Source organism: Pinus tabuliformis, chromosome 4_2, assembly GCF_031772625.1.
Source record: "Pinus tabuliformis cultivar Carrire ecotype Pingquan chromosome 4_2, CPIR1, whole genome shotgun sequence".
Classification (NCBI taxonomy): domain Eukaryota; kingdom Viridiplantae; phylum Streptophyta; class Pinopsida; order Pinales; family Pinaceae; genus Pinus; species Pinus tabuliformis.
This window is the reverse complement of record NC_142304.1, coordinates 1,065,356,536-1,065,379,097: the sequence shown is the minus strand read 5'-3', so window position 1 is coordinate 1,065,379,097 and position 22,562 is coordinate 1,065,356,536. Positions and strand designations below refer to the sequence as shown.

Genomic DNA, 22,562 nt, shown 5'->3' with positions numbered 1-22,562 from the left:
GACAGTAGTCTATCTACAAACATTAATAAACAGAAGGTATGTTCATGATTTTTGTTTTCCTGGCCTTATCATGGTTTTAATTTTTCTAACTTTAATGGACATAAGTAACCGGAAGCCTATTCTCATGATTTTACTTTTCCTAGCTCGTTTATTTTTCCTAGCTCTTGTTTTTTATCATAGCTATTCTCATGATTTTACTTTTTCTAGCTTTTTATTTTTATCAGAGTTTTAGTTTAGTTTTTCAAGCTTTCTGTTATGTTGGACTCCATTTCAATATCAAACTACTATCTGTTATGTTGGACTCCATTTCAATATCAAACTACTATGGGTGGAGACGGGCCCAAATGCCCAAACTACTATGGCCAGACACAAGCCGAGAAAGGGAAAAATGGGTGCAGACATATTAATCAGCTATATTAATCTAGGTGATGTAAATTGGAACATTTTATATAGAAAATTCCTCAACTAAAATGCATAAAATCTTTACCTGCAAGCTTAGGGCACCTATTCAACTTGCAAGGTGTTAATCAGCTATATTAATCTAGGTGAGGTGATGTAAATTGGAACATTTTATATAGAAAATTCCTCAACTAAAATGCATAAATCTTTACCTGCAAGCTTAGGGCACCTATTCAACTTGCAAGCTTAGGGCACCGGTTCAACTTTCTAGCCCCAGATATGGCCGGTTCAACTCTCTAGCCCCAGATATGGCCGATTTGAAACTAGAACCAACTCTTGCAAGCTTAGGGCATCGGTTCAACTTTCTAGGCCATCCCAGATATGGCCGGTTTAACTTTCTAGCCCCAGATATGGCCGATTTGAAACCAGAACTAACTCTTGATTTTGTCTCTTGGGTAATGTGGCCGATTTGAAACCAGAACCAACTCTTGATTTGGTTTCTTGGGTAATGCTTCCTTGTCATAGCTGAAATCCAAGCAACGTTTCTTGGGTAATGCTTCCTTGTCATAGCTGAAACCCAATATTGCTTGGATTTGTGCATCTATAACATATAGAAAATTGTGTGACTTTGGGTATCAAAAAATAATTGAAATTCAGAATTATCCAGATGGAATTTGACCTTGGGTATCAAAAGAATCTAAATTCATAACTATCTGAATGGAATTTGGAAATATAACAATATTTTTATTAAAGTGTAATGCAATTCATAACTATCTAAATGGAATTTGGAAATATAACAATATTTTTATTAAAGTGTAATGCATTTTACCTTCAGCATTGAGTACATAAATCAGTAAATTAGTACAGGAATCAGAGTCACCTTGAACGTCTTGAACCCCTTGAACGCTGGAAGATTATAACAAATGCTCTTATTGGTTGAATCATTACTCTGCAACTTCATGTTGTCTTTGGTTAATCATGTGTTGTCTTTGGTTAATCAAGTTTCAAGTTTATCATGTTTGATGCATGAGATAAATTGCTAAATTGAATCAAATTTTTCCAAATCTTGAAAATGCTCAAAAGGGGCATTTAGCCTTCACTGATTTCCACTGCAACAATGGCCTTCATGGACATGGACCATCATGGAAACTTTAGAAAAATTGCCTTAAGCGTCTGTGATAATGTTGGATATCCCCAGGACTCTTACCTCCATGAATCTGTTACAGGATGATGATATAGTAAGGCTGTGCAATGGTCATATGCTTTCCTTCAATGTTTTCGACTGCAATGATGACTCAGACCTTCATGGGATTGTCCCTTTCCAGAAAATGGAACCAAATGGCCAGAAACTCTACAACACAAAGATACTGGAATTGTGGATGAAAGCCGAGCAAAGAGAAAGCGAGAACTCCATCGAAATCATGGAAAAGGATCAACATCTTAAAACGCTAAGAGATCAACGTAATTGGGTCCAAATCAAGCTAAAATTATAAAAATCCGTAGGGCTTAATTTTGCTCAGAACCATACATAGTCTTACCATAAATACAAGCTCAGTGGTAAAAAAATCCACGAACTTTATGTCAAACAAATCTTTACATGGGATAAAGCACTAAAGCACACCGTGGCAAGAGTGGGCATACCCTAGTCATGTACAATATATTCAATCTTTGACAGGAGTCTCTGGTAGCTCACTAAATGGACGCGTGGTTTGTTTTTATATTTTTCACTGAACACCTGGTTTGTTTTTATATTTTTCACTGAACGCGTGGCTTATATTTTCAAAACACTTTGGACGTGGAAATTTGAATCATAATGAAACACACTTTGAACGTTTTAAAACGCAGAGCATTCTGTATTAACATGCCCACGTTGATTAGAAACCAGGTATGGATTAACACGCAATCTGTATTCAGTTTGACTGGACTCTAGGGAATTCATTATTATTAGTCCAGGAATCATTAGTTGTATACAAGAAGTAAGGAGTTATCGTTGATTGTTTCTCCTCCCTATAAATTGAGCGCATCCTCTACATTGCACTACATACAGAGAAGAATATACATATAATATATTCTCCTATAATCAAATAATATATACATATTCTTGATTTTGTATATTTCACTGAATGATGGAACAAATATATGCTAAGGGTGCTGAGATTGGAGCTTAAATAGCACAGGTTAGTAATGGTACATTTTAAATGATCAGACGGGCATAGATATGCGCTCCCAGTCATGATTGTTGTTCTTATTTGTTGTCTTCTGTGAATCATTGTTGTTGGTACTGTAGCGTTGTTTCTTTGTTGTTGCGCATCATGCGTTCGTTAGTTTAACTTTCCTTTACCATTACCTGTTGTTCTTGCTTGTTTTGGTCTCTTATGCAGATTGCAGTGCAGCTTGTGAAAGAAGATGTGCAATTGTGTTCCTCCCTCTACATCTAGAAACGAGGATACATGCCCTTGCTATGCCACCACGACATATTAAAGTGCCCTTGTTAGATGAGAGTTAATAGTGCTATTGAACAATTGTTCACATGCCAAAACAAATCAAATCAATATTATCTTAATTGTATATTTATTATATTACTAATCAATATTGTCCATTATGTTATTAGCAAATTGTTGTCCTTTATGTTACTAGCAGAATTGTTATTTGCTTTGTCCATTACTTACATTCAAGTGTGGATTTCTGGTAGAATTCATGATGTTAAAGGAAGAATTTCTGGTAGAATTCATGATCTTAAAGGAAGAATGGTTGTCATCATAACAATATATACTATGGAGTTTCCCACTACACAAAAAATGATAACAGAAAAATACTCCATATATACACACAAAAATGGTTAAAATGGTTTTCATCATAACAAACGATAAAAGAAAAATACTTCATATATACACACAACCATATTGGAAAATACTCCATATATACACACAACCATATTGGAAAATTGTATATTGGAAAAATACTCCATATATACACACAAAACCATATTGGAAAATTGTATATTGGAAAATTATTGGAAAATTGTATATTGGAAAAATACTCCATATATACACACACAAAACCATATTGGAAAATTGTTGTCATCATAATAATATTGGAAAATGGTTGTCATCATAACAAATGATAAAAGAAAAATACTCCATATATACACACAACACAAATATACACACAAAAATGGTTTTCATCATAACAAACGGTTTTCATCATAACAAACGATAAAAGAAAAATACTCCATATATACACACAACACAAATATACACACAAAAATGGTTTTCATCATAACAAACGGTTTTCATCATAACAAACGATAAAAAAAAAATACTCCATATATACACACAACACAAATATACACACAAAAATGGTTTTCATTATAACAAACGATAAAAGAAAAATACTCCATATATACACACAAAACCATATATACACACAACACAAATATACACACAAAAATGGTTTTCATTATAACAAACGATAAAAGAAAAATACTCCATATATACACACAAAACCATATTGGAAAATTGTATATTGGAAAATTGTTGTCATCATAATAATATTGGAAAATGGTTGTCATCATAACAAATGATAAAAGAAAAATACTCCATATATACACACAACACAAAACATATTGGAAAATTGTTGTCATCATAATAATATACTGTGGAGTTTCCCACCATGCACACAAAACAATAAAAGAAAAATACTCTATATATACACACACAAAAAATACTATATTTATACACCTATATTTATACACACAAAACCATGTTGTTTCCAATATAAGTTCACCCTCCTCACTTCTTGACTAGTTTAACTTTGCAATTGGAACAAGCTACCGGCAAAGACTACCCGCTGCATGCCGCCCTTGTTATTTCTAATAATGTCCACTTCTAAGCATTACTATTAGAGAAAGATTCCATTTTTAAGCAAGGTGATTGTGACTCCCGCTGCATGCAGCCCTTGTTATTTCTAATAATGTCCACTTCTAAGCATTACTATTAGAGAAAGATTCCATTTTCCATTTTTAAGCAAGGTGATTGTGACTCCCGCTGCATGCAGCCCTTGTTATTTCTAATAATGTCCACTTCTAAGCATTACTATTAGAGAAAGATTCCATTTTTAGGCAAGGTGATTGTGATTCCGAGAGGCCACCAATATGCAGAGAAAGATTCCATTTTTAGGCAAGGTGATTGTGATTCCGAGAGGCCACCAATATGCAAGTTCAAATCAGCTTGAAGAATGCATTCTTCAATTGAAAATGAATCCACTTTTAACTTGATCAAATAGGGCATTTCGTAGAAGGCAAAGATAGTCAAAGTAACATTTATTTTCAATATTTCTGAGGTTGCTCAATTAGTGGATAAAGCTGTTTGTATTTAGTTCTTGGGAGCTGATTTAAAGGATTAAGCATTACTATTAGAGAAAGATTCCATTTTTAGGCAAGGTGATTGTGACTCCGAGAGGCCACCAATATGCAAGTTCAAATCAGCTTGAAGAATACATTCTTCAATTGAAAATGAATCCACTTTTAACTTGGTCAAATAGGGCATTTCGTAGAAGGCAAAGATAGTCAAAGTAACATTTATTTTCAGTATTTATTTTCAGTATTTCTGAGGTTGCTTAATTAGTGGATAAAGCTGTTTGTATTTAGTTCTTGGGAGCTGATTTCTGAGGTTGCTTAATTAGTGGATAAAGCTGTTTGTATTTAGTTCTTGGGAGCTGATTTAAAGGATTAGTTGTGTCACCTATTCCACAAAACATGCATGCATTGCCTTGAGAGTATATTAGGCATGCTTAATCTTCAGTTTTGTTTAGGATATTATTGATATTTTTCTAGTAAAAAATAAAAAAACTTAAACATGCATGCATTGCCTTGAGAGTATAATAGGCATGCTTAATCTTCAGTTTTGTTTAGGATATTATTGATATTTTTCTAGTAAAAAATTAAAAAACTTAAATTGTCTGCGTAGGATATTATTGCATTTAGGATATTATTGATATTTTTAAAGTAACAAAAAAAAATCTTAAATTGTCTGCATTAGTTAGACTTGTTTTTTTTTCAAGGATCACCTAAGTCGAGCACTTCTATAGAAATACTTTGTACATGTTTAGGTCTATAGTCATACTCGGAGATTTCCAGAGTTATCAGCGGTTGTTCAACCCAGCTGCACTAAAAGATGAATGAACTATCTAATTCAGATTGAGAATTGCACGGATAGGCATTGCATATCATCACCTCACAAGCACTCACTTCATTTTAATTCAGGCTCGATTTATTTGTTATTCCAGGGAGTTTAGTGCTGCTGTTTAAAGTGATAGTTTTTATGGTTATAAATAAGATGGGTGGTCTTTTGTGGGAAAGAATCGACATCTCAGGCATTGATTTGACGGTATTTAGAGTATTTGTTTTTTTTTTTTTTCTTCTTCGAGAAGGTGCTGTTTATTACTTGTTTTAATAAGTTTTCAGTGCCATGCTTTGCCATAAAATTGTAGTAAGGCAAGAAATCTCATGACAGCAAACCCATCAGTCTTCTACAATGTAAAACCGCAAAGGGGCTATAAAATTGTAAAGACTAAATATATGATCCAATTCACCACCGAAGTGTACGAGATGTTTAATGCAAACACAAATCGGACGAATATTCCAGTTGCAAAAAATAAACGATATGCAGGTTTGGCAGATAAAGTTACACAATTATCATGTCTACTCCTTTTTAGGAAGTTAGTAAGTTTCCTCAAAGTATGAAAACTACAGGAAATACAGTGACCTGAAAACTAGAAGGAAAAAAATCCTAATGTTTTTATTTTTAATAATACCAAAAGGTTACATGTCTTTAAATAATAATGAAAGTTTTTGAAACAAAGCTGAATCACATCATAGACTGAAATTTAAAACTAAGATAAAGCCGCACGAAATTCAAAGTTCAATACTTCATTTCAGCTATTACGAAATTTCAGAACAAGGCTATATATTTGGGCGGCCTAGATAACTGATAAAAAGTAAGTCTTGGTTTTACTTTTGATCAAACTGGCATCCTTGCGGGGTAACGAAAATCCTGGATGAACCAGGCAATAGATAAAGAGACCTGCAAATATTTGAATGCCTACATGATACTAAGCATGCCTTACAACTTTATTCAGTAATTAGATTCAGATATTCTAGTGGAGATATAACGCTTCAGTGGTGAAGACACTGTCATGTCAATGTCAGGCCTCAATGTCAGGCCACACACCAGGATTTAATTTCCATGGGGTCATGAATAAGCAGTTAGGGTCAAGTGCAATCTTGGGTGATTTTTATGAAGGACTACAACCTGTTGTTGAAACTTAGCCCAATGAAAATGTTTATGTTCAGTAATTATCTCCTCAAGGCCTTTTTTTTTTTTTTAAATTGTAATGCTTCTCTTGAATTTAAGGAAAGCACTTTCTAAAAAAATAAAATAGATGCAGATGTTGTTTTCAACTTTATCGTTCCTTGGATCAAAATTTAAGAGGATATTAAAAACAAAGATTTTCTCCCTTTTAAAATCTTTATGAAAGATTTTAAAGCTTACAAGAATCTCTTTTTTGTCGGAAAAGGAGATGTCGATACATTCAATGGGTATGCCTGCTATTTTCAGTTGCGTGAGACTAAAGTATTCAAAACAGAATTGACATTTTCCATAATGATATAAGAAAAACTTGAGAATGTCTTTCATAGAATATATAATTTTATATTTACACTTACATGTGCTCAACAATAGACATGCATAGAAAAGGAGAGGGAATAAAACTAATTTTGTAACAATAAAGAGGAAAATAAAACTCACAAAAATAAAACTCACACTACATGCAGCTAAAGAGGAAAATAAAACTCACAAAAATAAAACTCACACTACATGCAGCTAATGACGATGGACTCAAATTATTATATAGTCTAGTGACATAGTCATTGCTTTCTTACAACACTCTAGAATGTAGAAGAGCTTTGGCCTCCATTAGCGTTGTTGTTGTGAGTTGTACTTGCATCACCCAACAAACATGTGAAATCTGATTGCAGTTTTGGAATGCCACCAATGCCTTGAAAATTGTCTCTATTGGATTGGAGTGTACCCACAATGTCCCTCATAGTAGGTCGTCCTTCAAAAGAATCTCTTGTGCAAAGCAAACCCATGCTTAAAGATTGATTGAGGTAGCTAAGATGTGCTCGTAGTTTTTGTTCTCCTTAATGAATTCTGCGTATTCTTGTTATCTCCTATGGTGTCTGTGGTGATTTTATTCTCTATTGTGCTTCTCTGATCTCAACAGAAAGGTTGTTGTTATATGTCACGAAACAAATAGAGATTTTGGTTGCTTTTAATTGTTACTTTTGTGCGAGGACGTTTTTCATTCAATGAGTTTATACTTCCTTCAAGAGATTCCTGTGCTTAGAGGAGAGAAAAGAGAAAACATGTGAACTAGGGTGGAACCTTTTACCTCGAAATTGACAAGAGATAAAAAAAAAGTTTCAACCCTGCTAATGCTCAAAAGTAAATGTATTGATCCACACTTACGCTCCAAAATAAATTCAAGCCTCTTCTATTTATAGATTTTTAAAGGGGTTTTCGTATTCTTATTTATAGATTTTTAAAAGGTTTTCATCTTCTTAAAATAAATTCAAGCCTCCTCTATTTATAGATTTCTAAAGGGGTTTTCATCTTCAATTGGTGAGTGAATCTTATTCAAAACCGAATTCTGGGTTTCTGTGCCCAACTACCCAAAACTTTTCCAACATTGGTATTTTGGAGTTTTTCCCATTTTTAAGTGGACTAAGCTATAGCCTACGAGAATGGATAGGCTCACGAGTCTTGTTGGTCCTCAATTCGTTGAGGACATTACACCTTTAGCATGAAAGAAACAACGATCGATACAATACATGTTTCCCATCTTAACATGAACTGGGACAAGAGGCTAACGACAAAATTGCCTCAATTTGTCCTTCCAGTTCTTTCTTTTGTCATGCCTAATGTTCTAAAATTGCATAACATCTTTATGTTAACTGAAACAAATCGTACAAACAAGTGACTCAACAAGAATTCAAGATCCACTTTCCTCTGTTTCCCTAAGGAACTAGGGAAAAGCCTTGGGACCAATATTTGGCTCTTTATGGTGCATGAAATTTTATGATGTTTCTTCAACCCAAAAATCTATAAAGTAATAGGCAGATTGTATCACCATATTATAATTAGTATAATCGTGCAGTATGGATCACATGTAGCCACTGGATATTGATGCTGGTAAAAAGGTGGAAAGATGGAATATTTTTTTCCTTTGGTCATTGTTACACAGTAATTTGTCACCATTGGTCACCATCCCTGTTACCCCTTTCCCGTACTTTGGAGGACTCATTCCGGGACCTGTGAGCAGTGACATAACTTAAAAACACTTGCATTATGTTCTCCTAAGTATGGACTTCATGTGCCCTGAAGACACCCCGTGCAAAATATCCCTAAAAAGTGCCCTTTTTCCGTTAGCGCGGGTCCACAATGTACTACTCGCGCCAATGAACGAGATCCTCAAAAGGAGGTGCGCCCATTGGCGCTCTGTCTTAGAGTAACACCCGCGCCAACCAAGTTTGGAAAAGATTTTTAACAAATGCGCGCCCGGATGTTTTTTCCTTTCAAGTCATGAAGTCTTTTGAGGATAAAGCTAATCTTCTAGATGTCGAGATTCATCATTTATCCCTTACATCTATCCATAGCGGCTTTTTGGAGATAATGCCAATCCATAATGGGTGTCTTGATGCATTGTATCTTCCTCCGCTTCTCCATCTATAAAAGTCTGTCCTCATGCATTTGACAAGGGAGTTTTTGAGGAGTGCTAGTAGTGATAATGCTTGTCTTGAGTGATAGTAAGAGTCTTGGAGCATAGGGAGGTTATGCTGCCGGAAGTCTGAGAGAGAAAGGTCTATTGCAAGACATATATAGCTGCTCGCCCAACCAGAGGAGAGATTCAACGTCAGAACTTTGGTTGTATTTTTCTCTGTTGATTATTCATTAATAAACGACTATTATTATGGTTCTGATCTTATTGTTCGCTATGATAATGTTTGATCTATATCCTTTCTGACTGATATATAGTTGTATTTAGTGGATTTTATGCTTGTATTCGCTTCGTTCTTTGCATGTGCAGGTATCCATTTGCGGAGATCGTGAGGATCGTGACCTGCCGGAGCAAGGGAACGGGAGTATCAACTCTTCTACGACACTAGCGTTGGACTCCAGGTTGGTTCTCATAATCCACTTTCAGTTTGCAACTAGGAACTTGCATGGTAGCGTTAATTGATTGTTGCTAGACCCATTTTGGGCTAGTGGGATCGCCTCTGTCCGCAGAGGGGATTTACCTCTCCAACAATTTGGCGACTCCACTGGGGACAAGCTATTTGTTGTTTGATTCATAAACCTTGGACGGAGCCTGAAGCACGGCCAGGAAACCTTCGAAACGGTATTGCTTTGCATTAGCGAAGTAGATCAACGCCACTTCAGTCAATCTCCGGTTTGGTTTATGAACCGAACAGCTTAGAGTTTGTCTTGTGTTTTGGTTTTCTCTTGCTTGCTTGCGTAAATAAGCTTTCTGGGTTAGTTTTTAAGTTGTTTCTTCCTGTTTGATCTGTTTCAATACTGTCGACCAGACCCTGGACTGCTTGATTTATTTTTTAGGCCAGCAAACTGTATTGGCGCATTTTTCTACCTGACAGTCGCGCCAGTTGGCGCATGTTGCACAAAAGCAACTCGCGCTAATTCCTTAATAGTGCTAGTTACAGGCTGACAGTCGCGCCAGTCCTGTGAACTTTGCCAGTTGGTTTGTTGGAAGTTTTTTAAACTCAAATTTCTGTCTTTTTACATCCTTTTCAGCTACTGGAGTGTGTCAGAACTCTGTTTGACTGGTTTTTTACCTTTATCCTTCGGGTGTTAGCCTATTTCCATCGATCTTATATCCCAGCCCTAGAGCATCTAGTGGCTTTGTATATCGAGCCTTCTGTGGGAGTTTTTGGTTCTTTGATTGTCCAGTCGACTTTTTGGTTGTTTTCTGCACTTGTCTAGTGGTTGTCAAAACTTATTATTCTGTGCTTCGAGCAATTCACCTCTAGCTCGTTTGGATTTTGCTTGACTTCGTTTGAGCTTAGATCACATGGTTCATTGAGGTCTTTGTGATTCTCCTTGTTTTGACAGTTTGTCTTGGTGTTTCAGACTTGGTTCTATTTGCCTTGAGTGAAATTTGCCTGTTTACGCTTGTTAATATCTCTCGAGATTTGTTTAAGTGCATCATGCCATTTAAAAAAAAAAAAACATGATCTTTTTGCATTATATTAGTTAGCATTTATTATTATTGGCAATTAGTCACTTTTAAAAGAGAAAAGAAAAAAGTTTCATTTATTGCTATTAGCTGCATTAGGATCTTTTTTGATTGTTCGGTGATCATTTTGTTTGTTTGAAAATCTCAACTCTTCTGTAGTTAGCATTCATTGAACGGAATGATATATTTTGGCATATAGTTTGCATTTAGGAAATTCTGAGAGATCGCATACGGTAGGACCTAAAAAACTGAAACCTAATTGAAGATCAACTGTAAAATAAACCAAATGAATCTAACAACGAATGGATACCTGCACATGCAAAGAACGAAGCGAATACAAGCATAAAATCCACTAAATACAACTATATATCAGTCAAAAAGGATATAGATCAAACATTATCATAGCGAACAATAAGATCAGAACCATAATGATAGTCGTTTATTAATGAATAATCAACAGAGAAAAATACAACCAAAGTTCTGACGTTGAATCTCTCCTCTGGCTGGGCGAGCAGCTATATATGTCTTGCAATAGACCTTTCTCTCTCAGACTTCCGGCAGCATAACCTCCTTATGCTCCAAGACTCTTACTATCACTCAAGACAAGCATTATCACTACTAGCACTCCTCAAAAACTCCCTTGTCAAATGCATGAGGACAGACTTTTATAGATGGAGAAGGGGAGGAAGATACAATGCATCAAGACACCCATTATGGATTGGCATTATCTCCAAAAAGCCGCTATGGATAGATGTAAGGGATAAATAATGAATCTCGACATCTAGAAGATTAGCTTTATCCTCAAAAGACTTCATGACTTGAAAGGAAAAAACATCCGGGCGCGCATTTGTTAAAAATCTTTTCCAAACTTGGTTGGCGCGGGTGTTACTCTAAGACAGAGCGCCAATGGGCGCACCTTCTTTTGAGGATCTCGTTCATTGGCACGGGTAGTACATTGTGGACCCGCGCTAATGGAAAAAGGGCACTTTTTAGGGATATTTTGCAGGGGGTGTCTTCAGGGCACATGAAGTCCATACTTAGGGGAACATAATGCAAGTGTTTTTAAGTTATGTCACTGCTCACAGGTCCCGGAATGAGTCCTCCAAAGTATGGGAAAGGGGTAACAGGGACAGTGACCAATGGTGACAAATTACTGTGTAACAGTCATCTTAGATGTTTTTCAGCTATGTTAACTTGAATCAATGCAAAACATAAATTTACATGAGTCTTCTCATCCAATAGATTGAAACAATTCTAAATAGTTAGATCACTTGACCGATTATTCATAAGTAACAATTTAGTCTAAATGCCTATGTATTGCACTGGATAATTACTAATTATTAATGACATGTAAATCATGCACTGAAATAATGGCCTAGTTGTTATTGTTTTAAAGAGCTTGCACATCATAAAAGTAATATAAGACAAAGTTATATTGTACCCTCATCATGGGGATTCACTCAATGAACTTCTGACATATCACCATGCGTTCATGGCATACTAAACAATACCCCTAATTTGATTACATATTGTAAAATACCTCCAAAAATCACATTATTTAACCCCCTACCAATACAAACCCAATACACCTTCCTAATTTAAAAAGCCCCTACTTTCACCAGATATTGTAGGTATCCATTTTTTTATTAACATTTTTTATACCTCTTATATTTTTTCATTAACTTTGAGCTCCATTTTTTTATACCCACCAATATACAAAAACCTTTACCTCAATATATTATGTCATTTTTCTCTCAATATATATCTTCCAATATGAACCCGCGTGGTATGGTATTGCTCCCCAGAGAAGCACCCATGATCCTCATTCATAAAAGACAAAAAAACTATTCATACTCCAATTTATTGGTCACTCAAGTTTGGCTACTATGAATTTAGTTGACAAACAATGTTCATCAAAATCACATGAATGTATTGTACACATAAACTTGAATGGTGACTTGGATAAGTGAATCGAATATATAGATAACCACTTAGAGCTCCTAGACACATGAATTTAGTTGACAAACAGTGTTCATCAAAATCACATGAATGGTTTGCACACATAAACTTGAATGGTAACTTGGATAATTGAATCGAAAGAAAATATGAGATATAAATTATATATACTATATACAACCACTGCTCCTAGACACTTAACAGTCGGACGAAAACTGAGAAGTAATGGCTTATGATAGAAATAAATGATCCCAAGGAATGTAACCATCCTATGCAAATATTAGCAAACATACATTCAATTCTGCAAAGAGTGTGAGAGGCCACGGCCAACAATCATCTACTTGAACATATCTGGTATGTCGGAGACCTAAATAGAGTGGGGAGACATGGAGGATACTTCTAATTTCATCCCACTTTATTGTTTATAGAAGATTCAAACTGCCAACAACAACTGCCAGCATCGAGGGCAGGGTTAGCCAATCTTGGAAGAAAATTCATAGCATTCAATAAGAAATGTGATTTAGGGCGAAGTTCTTTATCTTGAGCACCACTTGCTTACTTCTGTTAATATCCAAACAATTTTTAGTCATTAACATCTACAAACAATTATTTCTATTTTGTTGGGTATACGAACAAAGTCCCACATTGATTAGAAGTGGTAGAAGTGGGAAGGATCATGGGTATATAAGGATGAACAAATATCTCCATTGGTATGAGGCCTTTTGGGGTAAAGCCCAAAAACAAATCCATGAGGGCTTAGGCCCAAAGTGGACAATATCATACCATTGTGGAGATATGTGGTGTCCAGAGTCCTTACAAGTGGTATCGGAGCCAAGTTCGAAGTTACCCAAGTGGATGAATCCTCGGAATGCCGAACAAAGATGGTGAGCCCCCGTAAGCCTGTGGATGAGCTCGGTTAAACAGGCGGTGTGCTCCGGATTCTTCATGGACGTGTCTTGTTCCCCAACACGGTGAAGAGGAGTTGACTTGGGATGGAGCAAGCTCTCGAGACAGGTGGTGCTACCATGTAAGGCGTGTGCGTCCAACGCATTGGAGCGGAGAATCCTGGTTGGTAGAGAGGGGAGAATCCTGCGGATGGTTTGAGGGGAGGCTCGATGGTCCTTTGTTTGAGGGGAGGATTGTTGGGTATACGAACAAAGTCCCACATTGATTAGAAGTGGTAGAAGTGGGAAGGATCATGGGTATATAAGGATGAACAAATATCTCCATTGGTATGAGGCCTTTTGGGGTAAAGCCCAAAAACAAATCCATGAGGGCTTAGGCCCAAAGTGGACAATATCATACCATTGTGGAGATATGTGGTGTCCAGAGTCCTTACATATTTTAATCAGAGAGATATATGCCACATTAAACTCAATGCAAGTCAGGATGTCTAGACTACATATTTTAATCAAAGAGATATATGCCACATTAAACTCAATGCAGGTCAGGATGTCTAGACTGGCAGTTCATCCTTTCTCAAGATGGAATTGAAATTGATATTTAATTTGATGTCTATTAAAAAATGAATTCTGTTCAGAACCCCCTCATCCTTTCTCAAGATGGAATTGAAATTGATATTTAATTTGATGTCTATTAAAGAATGAATTCTGTTCAGAACCCCCTCATAACTTAATGAAGCAGGATCCAATAAATGCCAAAATTGCATGCCAGATTGAATCTTGATTAACAAGCAATAGGTTGATGAAATCAGGGTAAAATTAACATCCCAAAGCCCAAATATCTCCACGATAGGTTTTCCAAAAAATCATCTTCCACATTCATAAGCATGACCCAAGTTCCACTATTCTAATACTCTCCTCCCCAAATGTTATAACAATTTAATTCAATCCAAAAACTACTCCACGGGATATCAAAAGCTACAAAAAAAAAAATGGACTAGAGAAAAGGAAATTCCATTTAAATATCTATCTTACTCCTAACAAATTTGCTAGTGTCCTTGGTAAAGCCTCAATGTCCTTTAAAATAATGTAGTATGGAAAAAGAAATGAATCCAAATACTTGGCAAACTTAGGCATTCCATCATAAATGATACAGACTGCAAAAAATCATGAAGCAGGCAATCAATTATCAGATGTTTTCTTGTGCATTATTACAATCTAATTGCAACAAAGTGAAACAATACTTGCATATCCATTATTGTTTCCTCTGTACTTTCCAAGACAATAAATGCCAGTAGTTGCTTCCTGCTCAAAGCATGCCTTACACAAAGCTTCAACTTCTCCTGTATTGTTAACACTAAGAGAAGTTACTACTTTGAATTCTGACAAACATATCATACTGAAGAACCAATTTTTATATCTCAGTTCAAACTAGACTCTTTTTCATGGTGTTTCAACAGGAACAGAAAATTGGAGGGATATCAAGAAATAATATGTTAATGGGTAAGAGAGGTCCAGACCCATCCTTAGTAATTTACTAGGAAATTTGCCACTATAATACTGTAATGTTAAGGATAGGGGTTTCGTCGTTATGTCACAAAACCACACATATATGTAGGCAATGATACAAGTCAAAATATGAGAGAGAATGCACTTTATTCAATATGGTGAATCTCAATACATCAAGGAGGCCAATGTCCCATGTTACCACTCGTATCGATCTAGAAGGTTTAGTGCATGCAAGAGGAGCAATTCAATGTACCAATTCACTTTGAGAGAAATTATCATTTTGCACATGTAAGCTTGTTCAGCAATCCAAACATAACAAATGCAACGTGATAAGCATCATAATTTGAAAATAGGACAGTTCATTCATGGAAATCTATACTTTTGACATCTTCAGTTTAGGTTGAAGGTAGGACATGCATGTAACCAGATCCGGTTCAATTTGAGTACATGCAAGTGATTATTCAACGTATGAAAGGAAGAGATTTTGGTGTCTGCATCAAGTGTTTTCAGCATGTAAGTGCCAAATACTCCAGCGACATGCATTCCTATTTCTGACATACATCTAATTGTTGGCATTTATACTCGTGACTATTTAGAGGGATTATTATTTTTAGTAGCTCTCACCATTGTGTAAATCTAGCCATTTATTCACTTATTATTTCTAATAATGTCCACTTCCCAGCATTACTATTAGAGAGATTCCATTCTTAGGCAAGGTGATTGTTACTCCGAGAGGCCACCAATATGCAAGTTCAAATCAGCTTGAAGAATATATTCTTCAATTGAAAATGAATCCACTTTTAACTTGGTCAAATACGGCATTTCGTAGAAGGCAAAGATAGTCAAAGCAACATTTATTTTCAGTATTTCTGAGGTTGCTTAATTAGTGGATAAAGCTTGTGTTTGTATCCAGTTTTTGGTAGTTGATTTAAAGGATTAGTTGTGTCGCCTAAAAAAACAAAATTGTCTTTAAACATGCATTGCCTTGAGAGTATATTAGGCATGCTTAATCTTCAGTTTTGTTTAGGATATTATTGATATTTTTGGAGAAAAATTTCTTAAATTGCTTGCATTAGTTAGACTCATTTTTTATTTATTTATTTTATGGATTTTCATATAAATAAGAATCACCTAAGTCGAGCACTTCTATAAAAATATTTTGTACATGTTCAGGTCTATAGTCATACTCAGAAATTGTACATGTTCAGGTCTATAGTCATACTCAGAGATTTCCAGAGTTATCAGCAGTTGTTGAATGGTGCATGTTAAAATTTGTAAGGCTAAATCCCGTGAAAACAGTCTCAACCCAGCTGCACTAAAAGATGAATGAACTATCTAAATCAGATTGAGAATTGCACGGATAATGCAGGTGCATGTTAAAATTTGTAAGGCTAAATCCCGTGAAAACAGTCTCAACCCAGCTGCACTAAAAGATGAATGAACTATCTAAATCAGATTGAGAATTGCACGGATAATGCAGGTGCATGTTAAAATTTGTAAGGCTAAATCCCGTGAAAACAGTCTCAACCCAGCTGCACTAAAAGATGAATGAACTATCTAAATCAGATTGAGAATTGCATGGATAGGCGTTGCATTATGCATATCATCACCTCACAAGCACGCACTTCATTCTAATTCAGGCTCGATTTATTTGTTATTCCAGGGAGTTTAGTGCTGCTGTTTAAAGTGATAGTTTGTATGGTTATAAATAAGATGGGTAGTCTTTTGTGGGAAAGAATCGACATCTTAGGCATTGATTTGACGGTATTTAGAGTAATTTTTTTTTTTTTTTCATTCAAACAGGTGCTATGTATTACTGTTTTTCTTTCTAATAAGTTTTCAGTGCCCATGCTTTGCCATAAAATTGTAGAGTTGAATTCGTCAGCGCAAGGCAAGAAATCTCATGACAGCAAATCCATGAGTCTGCTGCAATGTAAAACCGCAAACCCATTAGTCTTCTACAATGTAAAACCGCAAAGGGGCTATAAAATAGTAAAGACTAAATATATGATCCAATTCACCGAAGTGTACGAGATGTTTAATGCAAACATAAATCGGACGAATATTCCAATTGCAAAAATAAATGATATGCAGGTTTGGCAGATAAAGTTACAATATTATCATGTCTACTCCTTTTCAGGAAGTTAGTAAGTTTCCTCGAAGTATGAAAACTACAGGAAATACAGTGACCTGAAAACTAGAAGGGAAAAAATCCTAATATCTTTATTTTTAATAATACCAAAAGGTTACATGTCTTTAAATAATAATGAAAGCTTTTGAAACAAAGCTGAATCACATCATAGACTGAAATTTAAAACTAAGATAAAAGCCGCACGAAATTCAAAGTTCAATACTTCATTTCAGCTATTACGAAATTTCAGAACAAGGCTGTATATTTGGGGTGCTTAGATCATTGATAAAAAGTGGGTCTTTGTTTTACTTTTGATCAAACTGGCATCCTTGCGGGCTAACGAAAATCCTGGATGAACCAGGTAATAGATAAAGAGACATGCAAATATTTGAATGCCTACATGATACTAAGCATGCCTTACAACTTTATTCAGTAATTAGATGCAGATATTCTAGTGGAGATATAATGCTTCAGTGGTGAAGACATTGGCATGTCAATCTCAGGCCACACACCAGGATTTAATTTCCATGGAGTCATGAATAAAGCAGTTAGGGTCAAGTGCAAGCCTGGGTAATTTTTATGGAGTACAACCTGTTGGGGAAACTTAACCCAATGAAAATGTTTATGTTCAGTGATTATCTCCTCAAGCCCATTTTTTTTTGTAAAATTGTAATGCTTCTCTTGAATTTAAGGGAAGCACTTTCTAAAAAAAATAAAATATATGCAGATGTTGTTTTCAACTTTATCGTTCCTTGGGATCAAAATTTAAGAGGATATTAAAAACAAATATTTTCTCCCTTTTAAAATCTTTATGAAAGATTTTAAAGCTTACAAGAATCTCTTTTTTTTTTGTCAGAAAAGGAGATGTAGATACATTCAGAGGGTATGCCTGCTATTTTCAGTTGGGTGAGACTAAAGTATTCAGAACAGAATTGACATTTTCCATAATGATATAAGAAAAACTTGAGAGTTTGTCCTTCATAGCATACATAATTTATATTTACACTTATATGTGCTCAACAATAGACATGCATAGAAAAGGAGAGGGGAATAAGACTAGTTTTGCAACAATAAAAAGGAAAATAAAACTCACACTACATGTAGCTAATAACAATGGACTCAAATTATTATATAGTCTAGCGACACAGTCACTGCTTTCTTACAACACTCTAGAATGTAGAAGAGCTTTGGCCTCCACTAGCATTGTTGTTGTGAGTTGAACTTGTATCACCCAACAAACATGTGAAATCTGATTGCAGTTTTGGAATGCCACCAATGCCTTGAAAATTGTCTCTAATGGATTGGAGTGTGCCCACAATTTCCATCATAGTAGGTCGTCCTTCAGGAGAATCTCTTGTGCAAAGCAAACCCATGCTTAAGGATTGATTGAGGCAGCTAAGATCTTTATCTGCTTGAGTGCTTGTACTAGCCCCTCTCAATAAAGTCTTGTCCACCACTTCCCCTAATTGATTTGGAAAATGGTTACCCACCCATTTCTGTAAGTTCATTCCTTGCACAAACATGTTGTCAATAGGCTTCTTTCCAGTGAACATCTCCAATAACAATATTCCAAAGCTATAAACATCACCTTTTGTTGTGATATGCCCACCCAATCCATATTCTGCATTCAAACATTCTCGTCATAAGGTTTATAGTTCAAAATATTTAATTAAAATATGAAACTCATAATATTGTCTAAAATGCCATCTAGTTCAAATAATACCTGGAGGTATGTAGCCCACTGATCCCTTAAGTGCAAGTGTAGAAGTGAAAGTTGAATCCTCATTATTTGCAAAATATATGGTTGCAATCCCAAAGTCTATTACATATGCTGTCAAATCTTCACCAAGAAGCACATTGTTTGGTTTCAAATCACAATGGATCACTTGCATGAAACAATGGTGATGGAGATATACCATACCTTGGGCAATGTCTATTGCTATATTCAACCTTTGAATCAATGTCAAACCACTTTCTACTTCACCATTAGGATATAACCACTTTTCTAAGCTTCCATTTGGCATAAATGGAAATATCAAAGCTTTGATTTGGAGGTCTGAATATGAGGTTATGACTCTAATCAAATTCCGATGCCTGACTCTACTCAAAACTTTGCACTCCTTTTTGAAATTCTTGTGAGCCCCTTCCCTTTCCAAATTGAGAAGCTTGATGGCAACCAGTGTCCCATCATTCAAAACCCCTTTGTACACTTTCCCAAAAGTACCCACTCCTAACAAGTTGGCGTCGCTAAATCCATCTGTTGCAATGATGAGCTCTCCATAAGAAATTCTTCGATGCCCCACATTTAAGGATGCCCCAGCATTAATAGGAATATTCTTCTTGTGATTTAGTCTACACAAGATTCCTATAACAAAACACAGTATAATAGTAACTGCAACTGCAACAATAGGTATGACAACTTTTCTCAGATGAGAAACACTTTTATGCTTGTGAGTAGAGCACAATAACAAATTTACCCAAGGTCCACAGAGACCCGGATTTCCCATAAATGCCGTGGCATTAAGATTTTTGAAAACTCCACCTTTCGGGACCTCTCCTGAGAAGTTGTTGAAAGAGAAATTCAATTGCCTGAGCATTTTGAGATTTGCCAATGATGCAGGTATTCCGCCTGACAAATTGTTGGAAGATAAATCTATATTTTGAAGACTTAGAAGTTCACCGAGTGAGATTGGGATTAGACCTTCAAGTGCATTAAAAGAAAGATTTAGGTATTGTAATTCTTTGCAATTTCCAAGCCCACTTGGAATATAACCAGTTAGCCGATTTGCAGAAATATCTATAGCTTGAAGCATAGTCATCTTACTTAGTTCCAAAGGCAAGTGACCCTCTAATAAATTGTTTGAAAGGTTGAAATAGAAAGCTAAATTTGCAAGACTTGCAACAGATGGAGGTATCTCCCCATTAAGCTTGTTGTATGAAAGGTCTAGCAATAATAAGTTCACACATTTCCCTAGATTTTCTGGTATTTTCCCTGATAACCTATTCATACTAAGATATAAATACCTTAATTGCTGAACGTTAACAATAAAATCAGGAATCCTTCCTAACAGATTATTGTTTTGGAGGTCCAAATACCCTAACCTTTTAAGTTGCCCAATTTCCATTGGAATGTTTCCTTGTAAATTGTTGCCTCCCATAAATAACCTTTCCAAGTTTTGAAGATTTTTTAGTGTAACTGGGATTGCTCCCGAGAAAGAATTAAGAGCTAAAGAGAGAAGTGTTAAATTCGTTAAGTTACCAACCTGTGGAGCTATTTCCCCTACTAATCTGTTAGATTCCAAGTTTAACCAGTAAATTTTCCTAGAGAGGTGACCCACTGAAGAGGGCAAACGTCCAGTAAGATGATTAGTGCTTAAATCTAATTCCCGTAGGGCGGAACAGTTAGTAAGAGCAGTAAGAATGGGCAAGTCTGTAGTGCTGCTGCTCACCAGTTGATTGCCACCTAAGAGGAGTACTTGGAGCTGCGTCAACTTACCCAACTCGATTGGCACCATTCCGCCGAGCTGGTTACTATTTAAGTCGAGCTCCTCAAGGTTAGTACAATTGGAGAGGGATGCAGGAATGGTACCACTCAACTGATTCCTTCCCAGATAGAATCCAGTGAACTGCATGCTCTTGCGACACAACTCCATGGGAATGTGACCAGTCAACTGGTTTAAACCGATATCCAATTCTAGAAGATTGGTGAAGTTAGAAAAGGAAGATGGGATTTCTCCCGTGAGATAGTTAAAACTCAGATCTATTATAGATTCGGAAGGTGGACTCTCGGGAAGGTATACTTCCCCAGTGAAGGTTGTTGATATGTTTCTGGAGCAGGACGGGATTCTACCCGTCAAATTGTTTTGCCATAAGCCTAAGTATTGTAACTTGGGGAGATTGCACATTAGTTCCGAGGGAATATTTCCTACGAGCTCGTTAGAGTCCATAGAGAAATCCCGTAAACTACGGCAACGGCCAAGAGTGAGCGGAATAGAACCGTGGAGTTGATTCATATACAGGACAAGTTCTTGTAAGCGAAACAAATTTCCCAATTGATAGGGAATGTGACCCTGGAAACTGTTATTGGCAAGGTCAAGTATTCTAAGAAAGGAGAGATTGCCGAGAAGAGGAGAAATTGTACCTTGCAATTCCATGGATGAAACATTGAGTGAAACCACTCTCTGTCTGTGGCGACTGCATAAGACACCTCTCCACTCGCAGAAGGAAACATTCCGTTTCCAGGTAGCGGTTAACGATTGCCATGGATCGTAGGTGATTCCAGAGAGGAATGCAAGGAGAGCCTCTTCATCGGAAGCATTGCCGTGATGAGCATGCCGGTGGTCTGACAACTGAAGGGCGGAAGAAAATGTGAGTGGAGTGGGAAAGAGAATGGAAAAAGAGGAGAGGAAAAGTAACGTGCATAAAAGGAAGGGAGCGTTACAGATCTGCATCTTCGACTGCTCTCACAGGAATAGGAATGGGAATGGTTTGAGTTTCTTGGTTTATTTATAGGAATTAATGAATTAATCTTGGAACACTAAATGCATTGCGCGCCGATAAAGATAGAAATTCAAACGGAACAAATATTAAAAAGCCGAAAGTCCTCCGAGACGCTAATTTTCCACAACAGAAGAAACGCACATTGGTAATCTAATTAATAAAATAGCGCAGTTCGATAAATTACTCGAAAACCACTGTCTCGTCTTTTACTTTATAAGGATAGAAATTCAAACGTCACACATGAGATAGAACACTGGGAAGCTATATTTAATTGGCCATACGCCCATTAATGCGGTCAGCCGTATATGTCTGACTGTTAGAGTTAAACCAGTTACCGGTAAATATATACAACTTGACCATGGTTCTATAAACTGGGAAATAAAGATAGCGTCATAAAAGTGGGAAACAAAGGTGGCCTTAGAAAAATAGCACTGCAATAAAACTGTTTACAAGAACTTCTGAACTCCACTGTTTACAGATGGAGAAATCGTGTGGAAATTTTTCGGTGGGCTAATTTTTAAATACGAATTTACATATGGAAATTAGTAGTCATAGGGCCTCATGATTAAAATATTGTAAAATACTAAATCCTAAAGTTCACATTGGAGAAATAGTGTGGAAAAAGTTCGGTGGGCCATGGAAATTACTAGTCATCGAGCCTCATGACCAAAACATTGTAAAATACAAAAATCCTCCCTGGCGTGCCCATACGGATAGAAAATTGAGCGTAACACACGGGAAGAATATTGTAAAACATTGAAGTCCTCCATGACGCTAATTTTTTTTTTTCTGATAGCGCGGAGCATTTGAATAAAAAAAAAAAATTAAAAATAAGAAAAGTAGCGTTGTTCGAT

General features: G+C 36.1%; 1 protein-coding gene and 1 pseudogene across 1 annotated transcript; both read right to left on the bottom strand.

The window, feature by feature from the left end:
• The window catches only part of LOC149173298 (mediator of RNA polymerase II transcription subunit 32-like), a 30,923-nt pseudogene extending 23,374 nt beyond the window's left edge, over window positions 1-7,549 (bottom strand).
• A 10,669-nt stretch (window positions 7,550-18,218) lies between these two features.
• LOC149173297 (uncharacterized) lies at window positions 18,219-21,726 on the bottom strand. The gene is made up of 2 exons (XM_089427909.1): window positions 21,350-21,726; window positions 18,219-18,829 (listed from the first exon to the last, which is right to left on the bottom strand). Exons 1-2 carry the CDS (start codon window positions 21,657-21,659, stop codon window positions 18,378-18,380), a joined length of 762 nt encoding a protein of 253 aa, XP_089284035.1. The 5' UTR covers window positions 21,660-21,726; the 3' UTR covers window positions 18,219-18,377.
• Window positions 21,727-22,562: the final 836 nt, after the last annotated feature.

Bases quoted from the DNA above. Each gene is read 5' to 3' on its own strand.
- LOC149173297 (XM_089427909.1), bottom strand. From the start codon at position 21,659: ATGCAGATCTGTAACGCTCCCTTCCTTTTATGCACGTTACTTTTCCTC. The intron at 18,830-21,349 runs GTACAATTTCTC...GTTTGAATGCAG, and splicing joins TTCATCCATGGAATTGCAAG to AATATGGATTGGGTGGGCAT.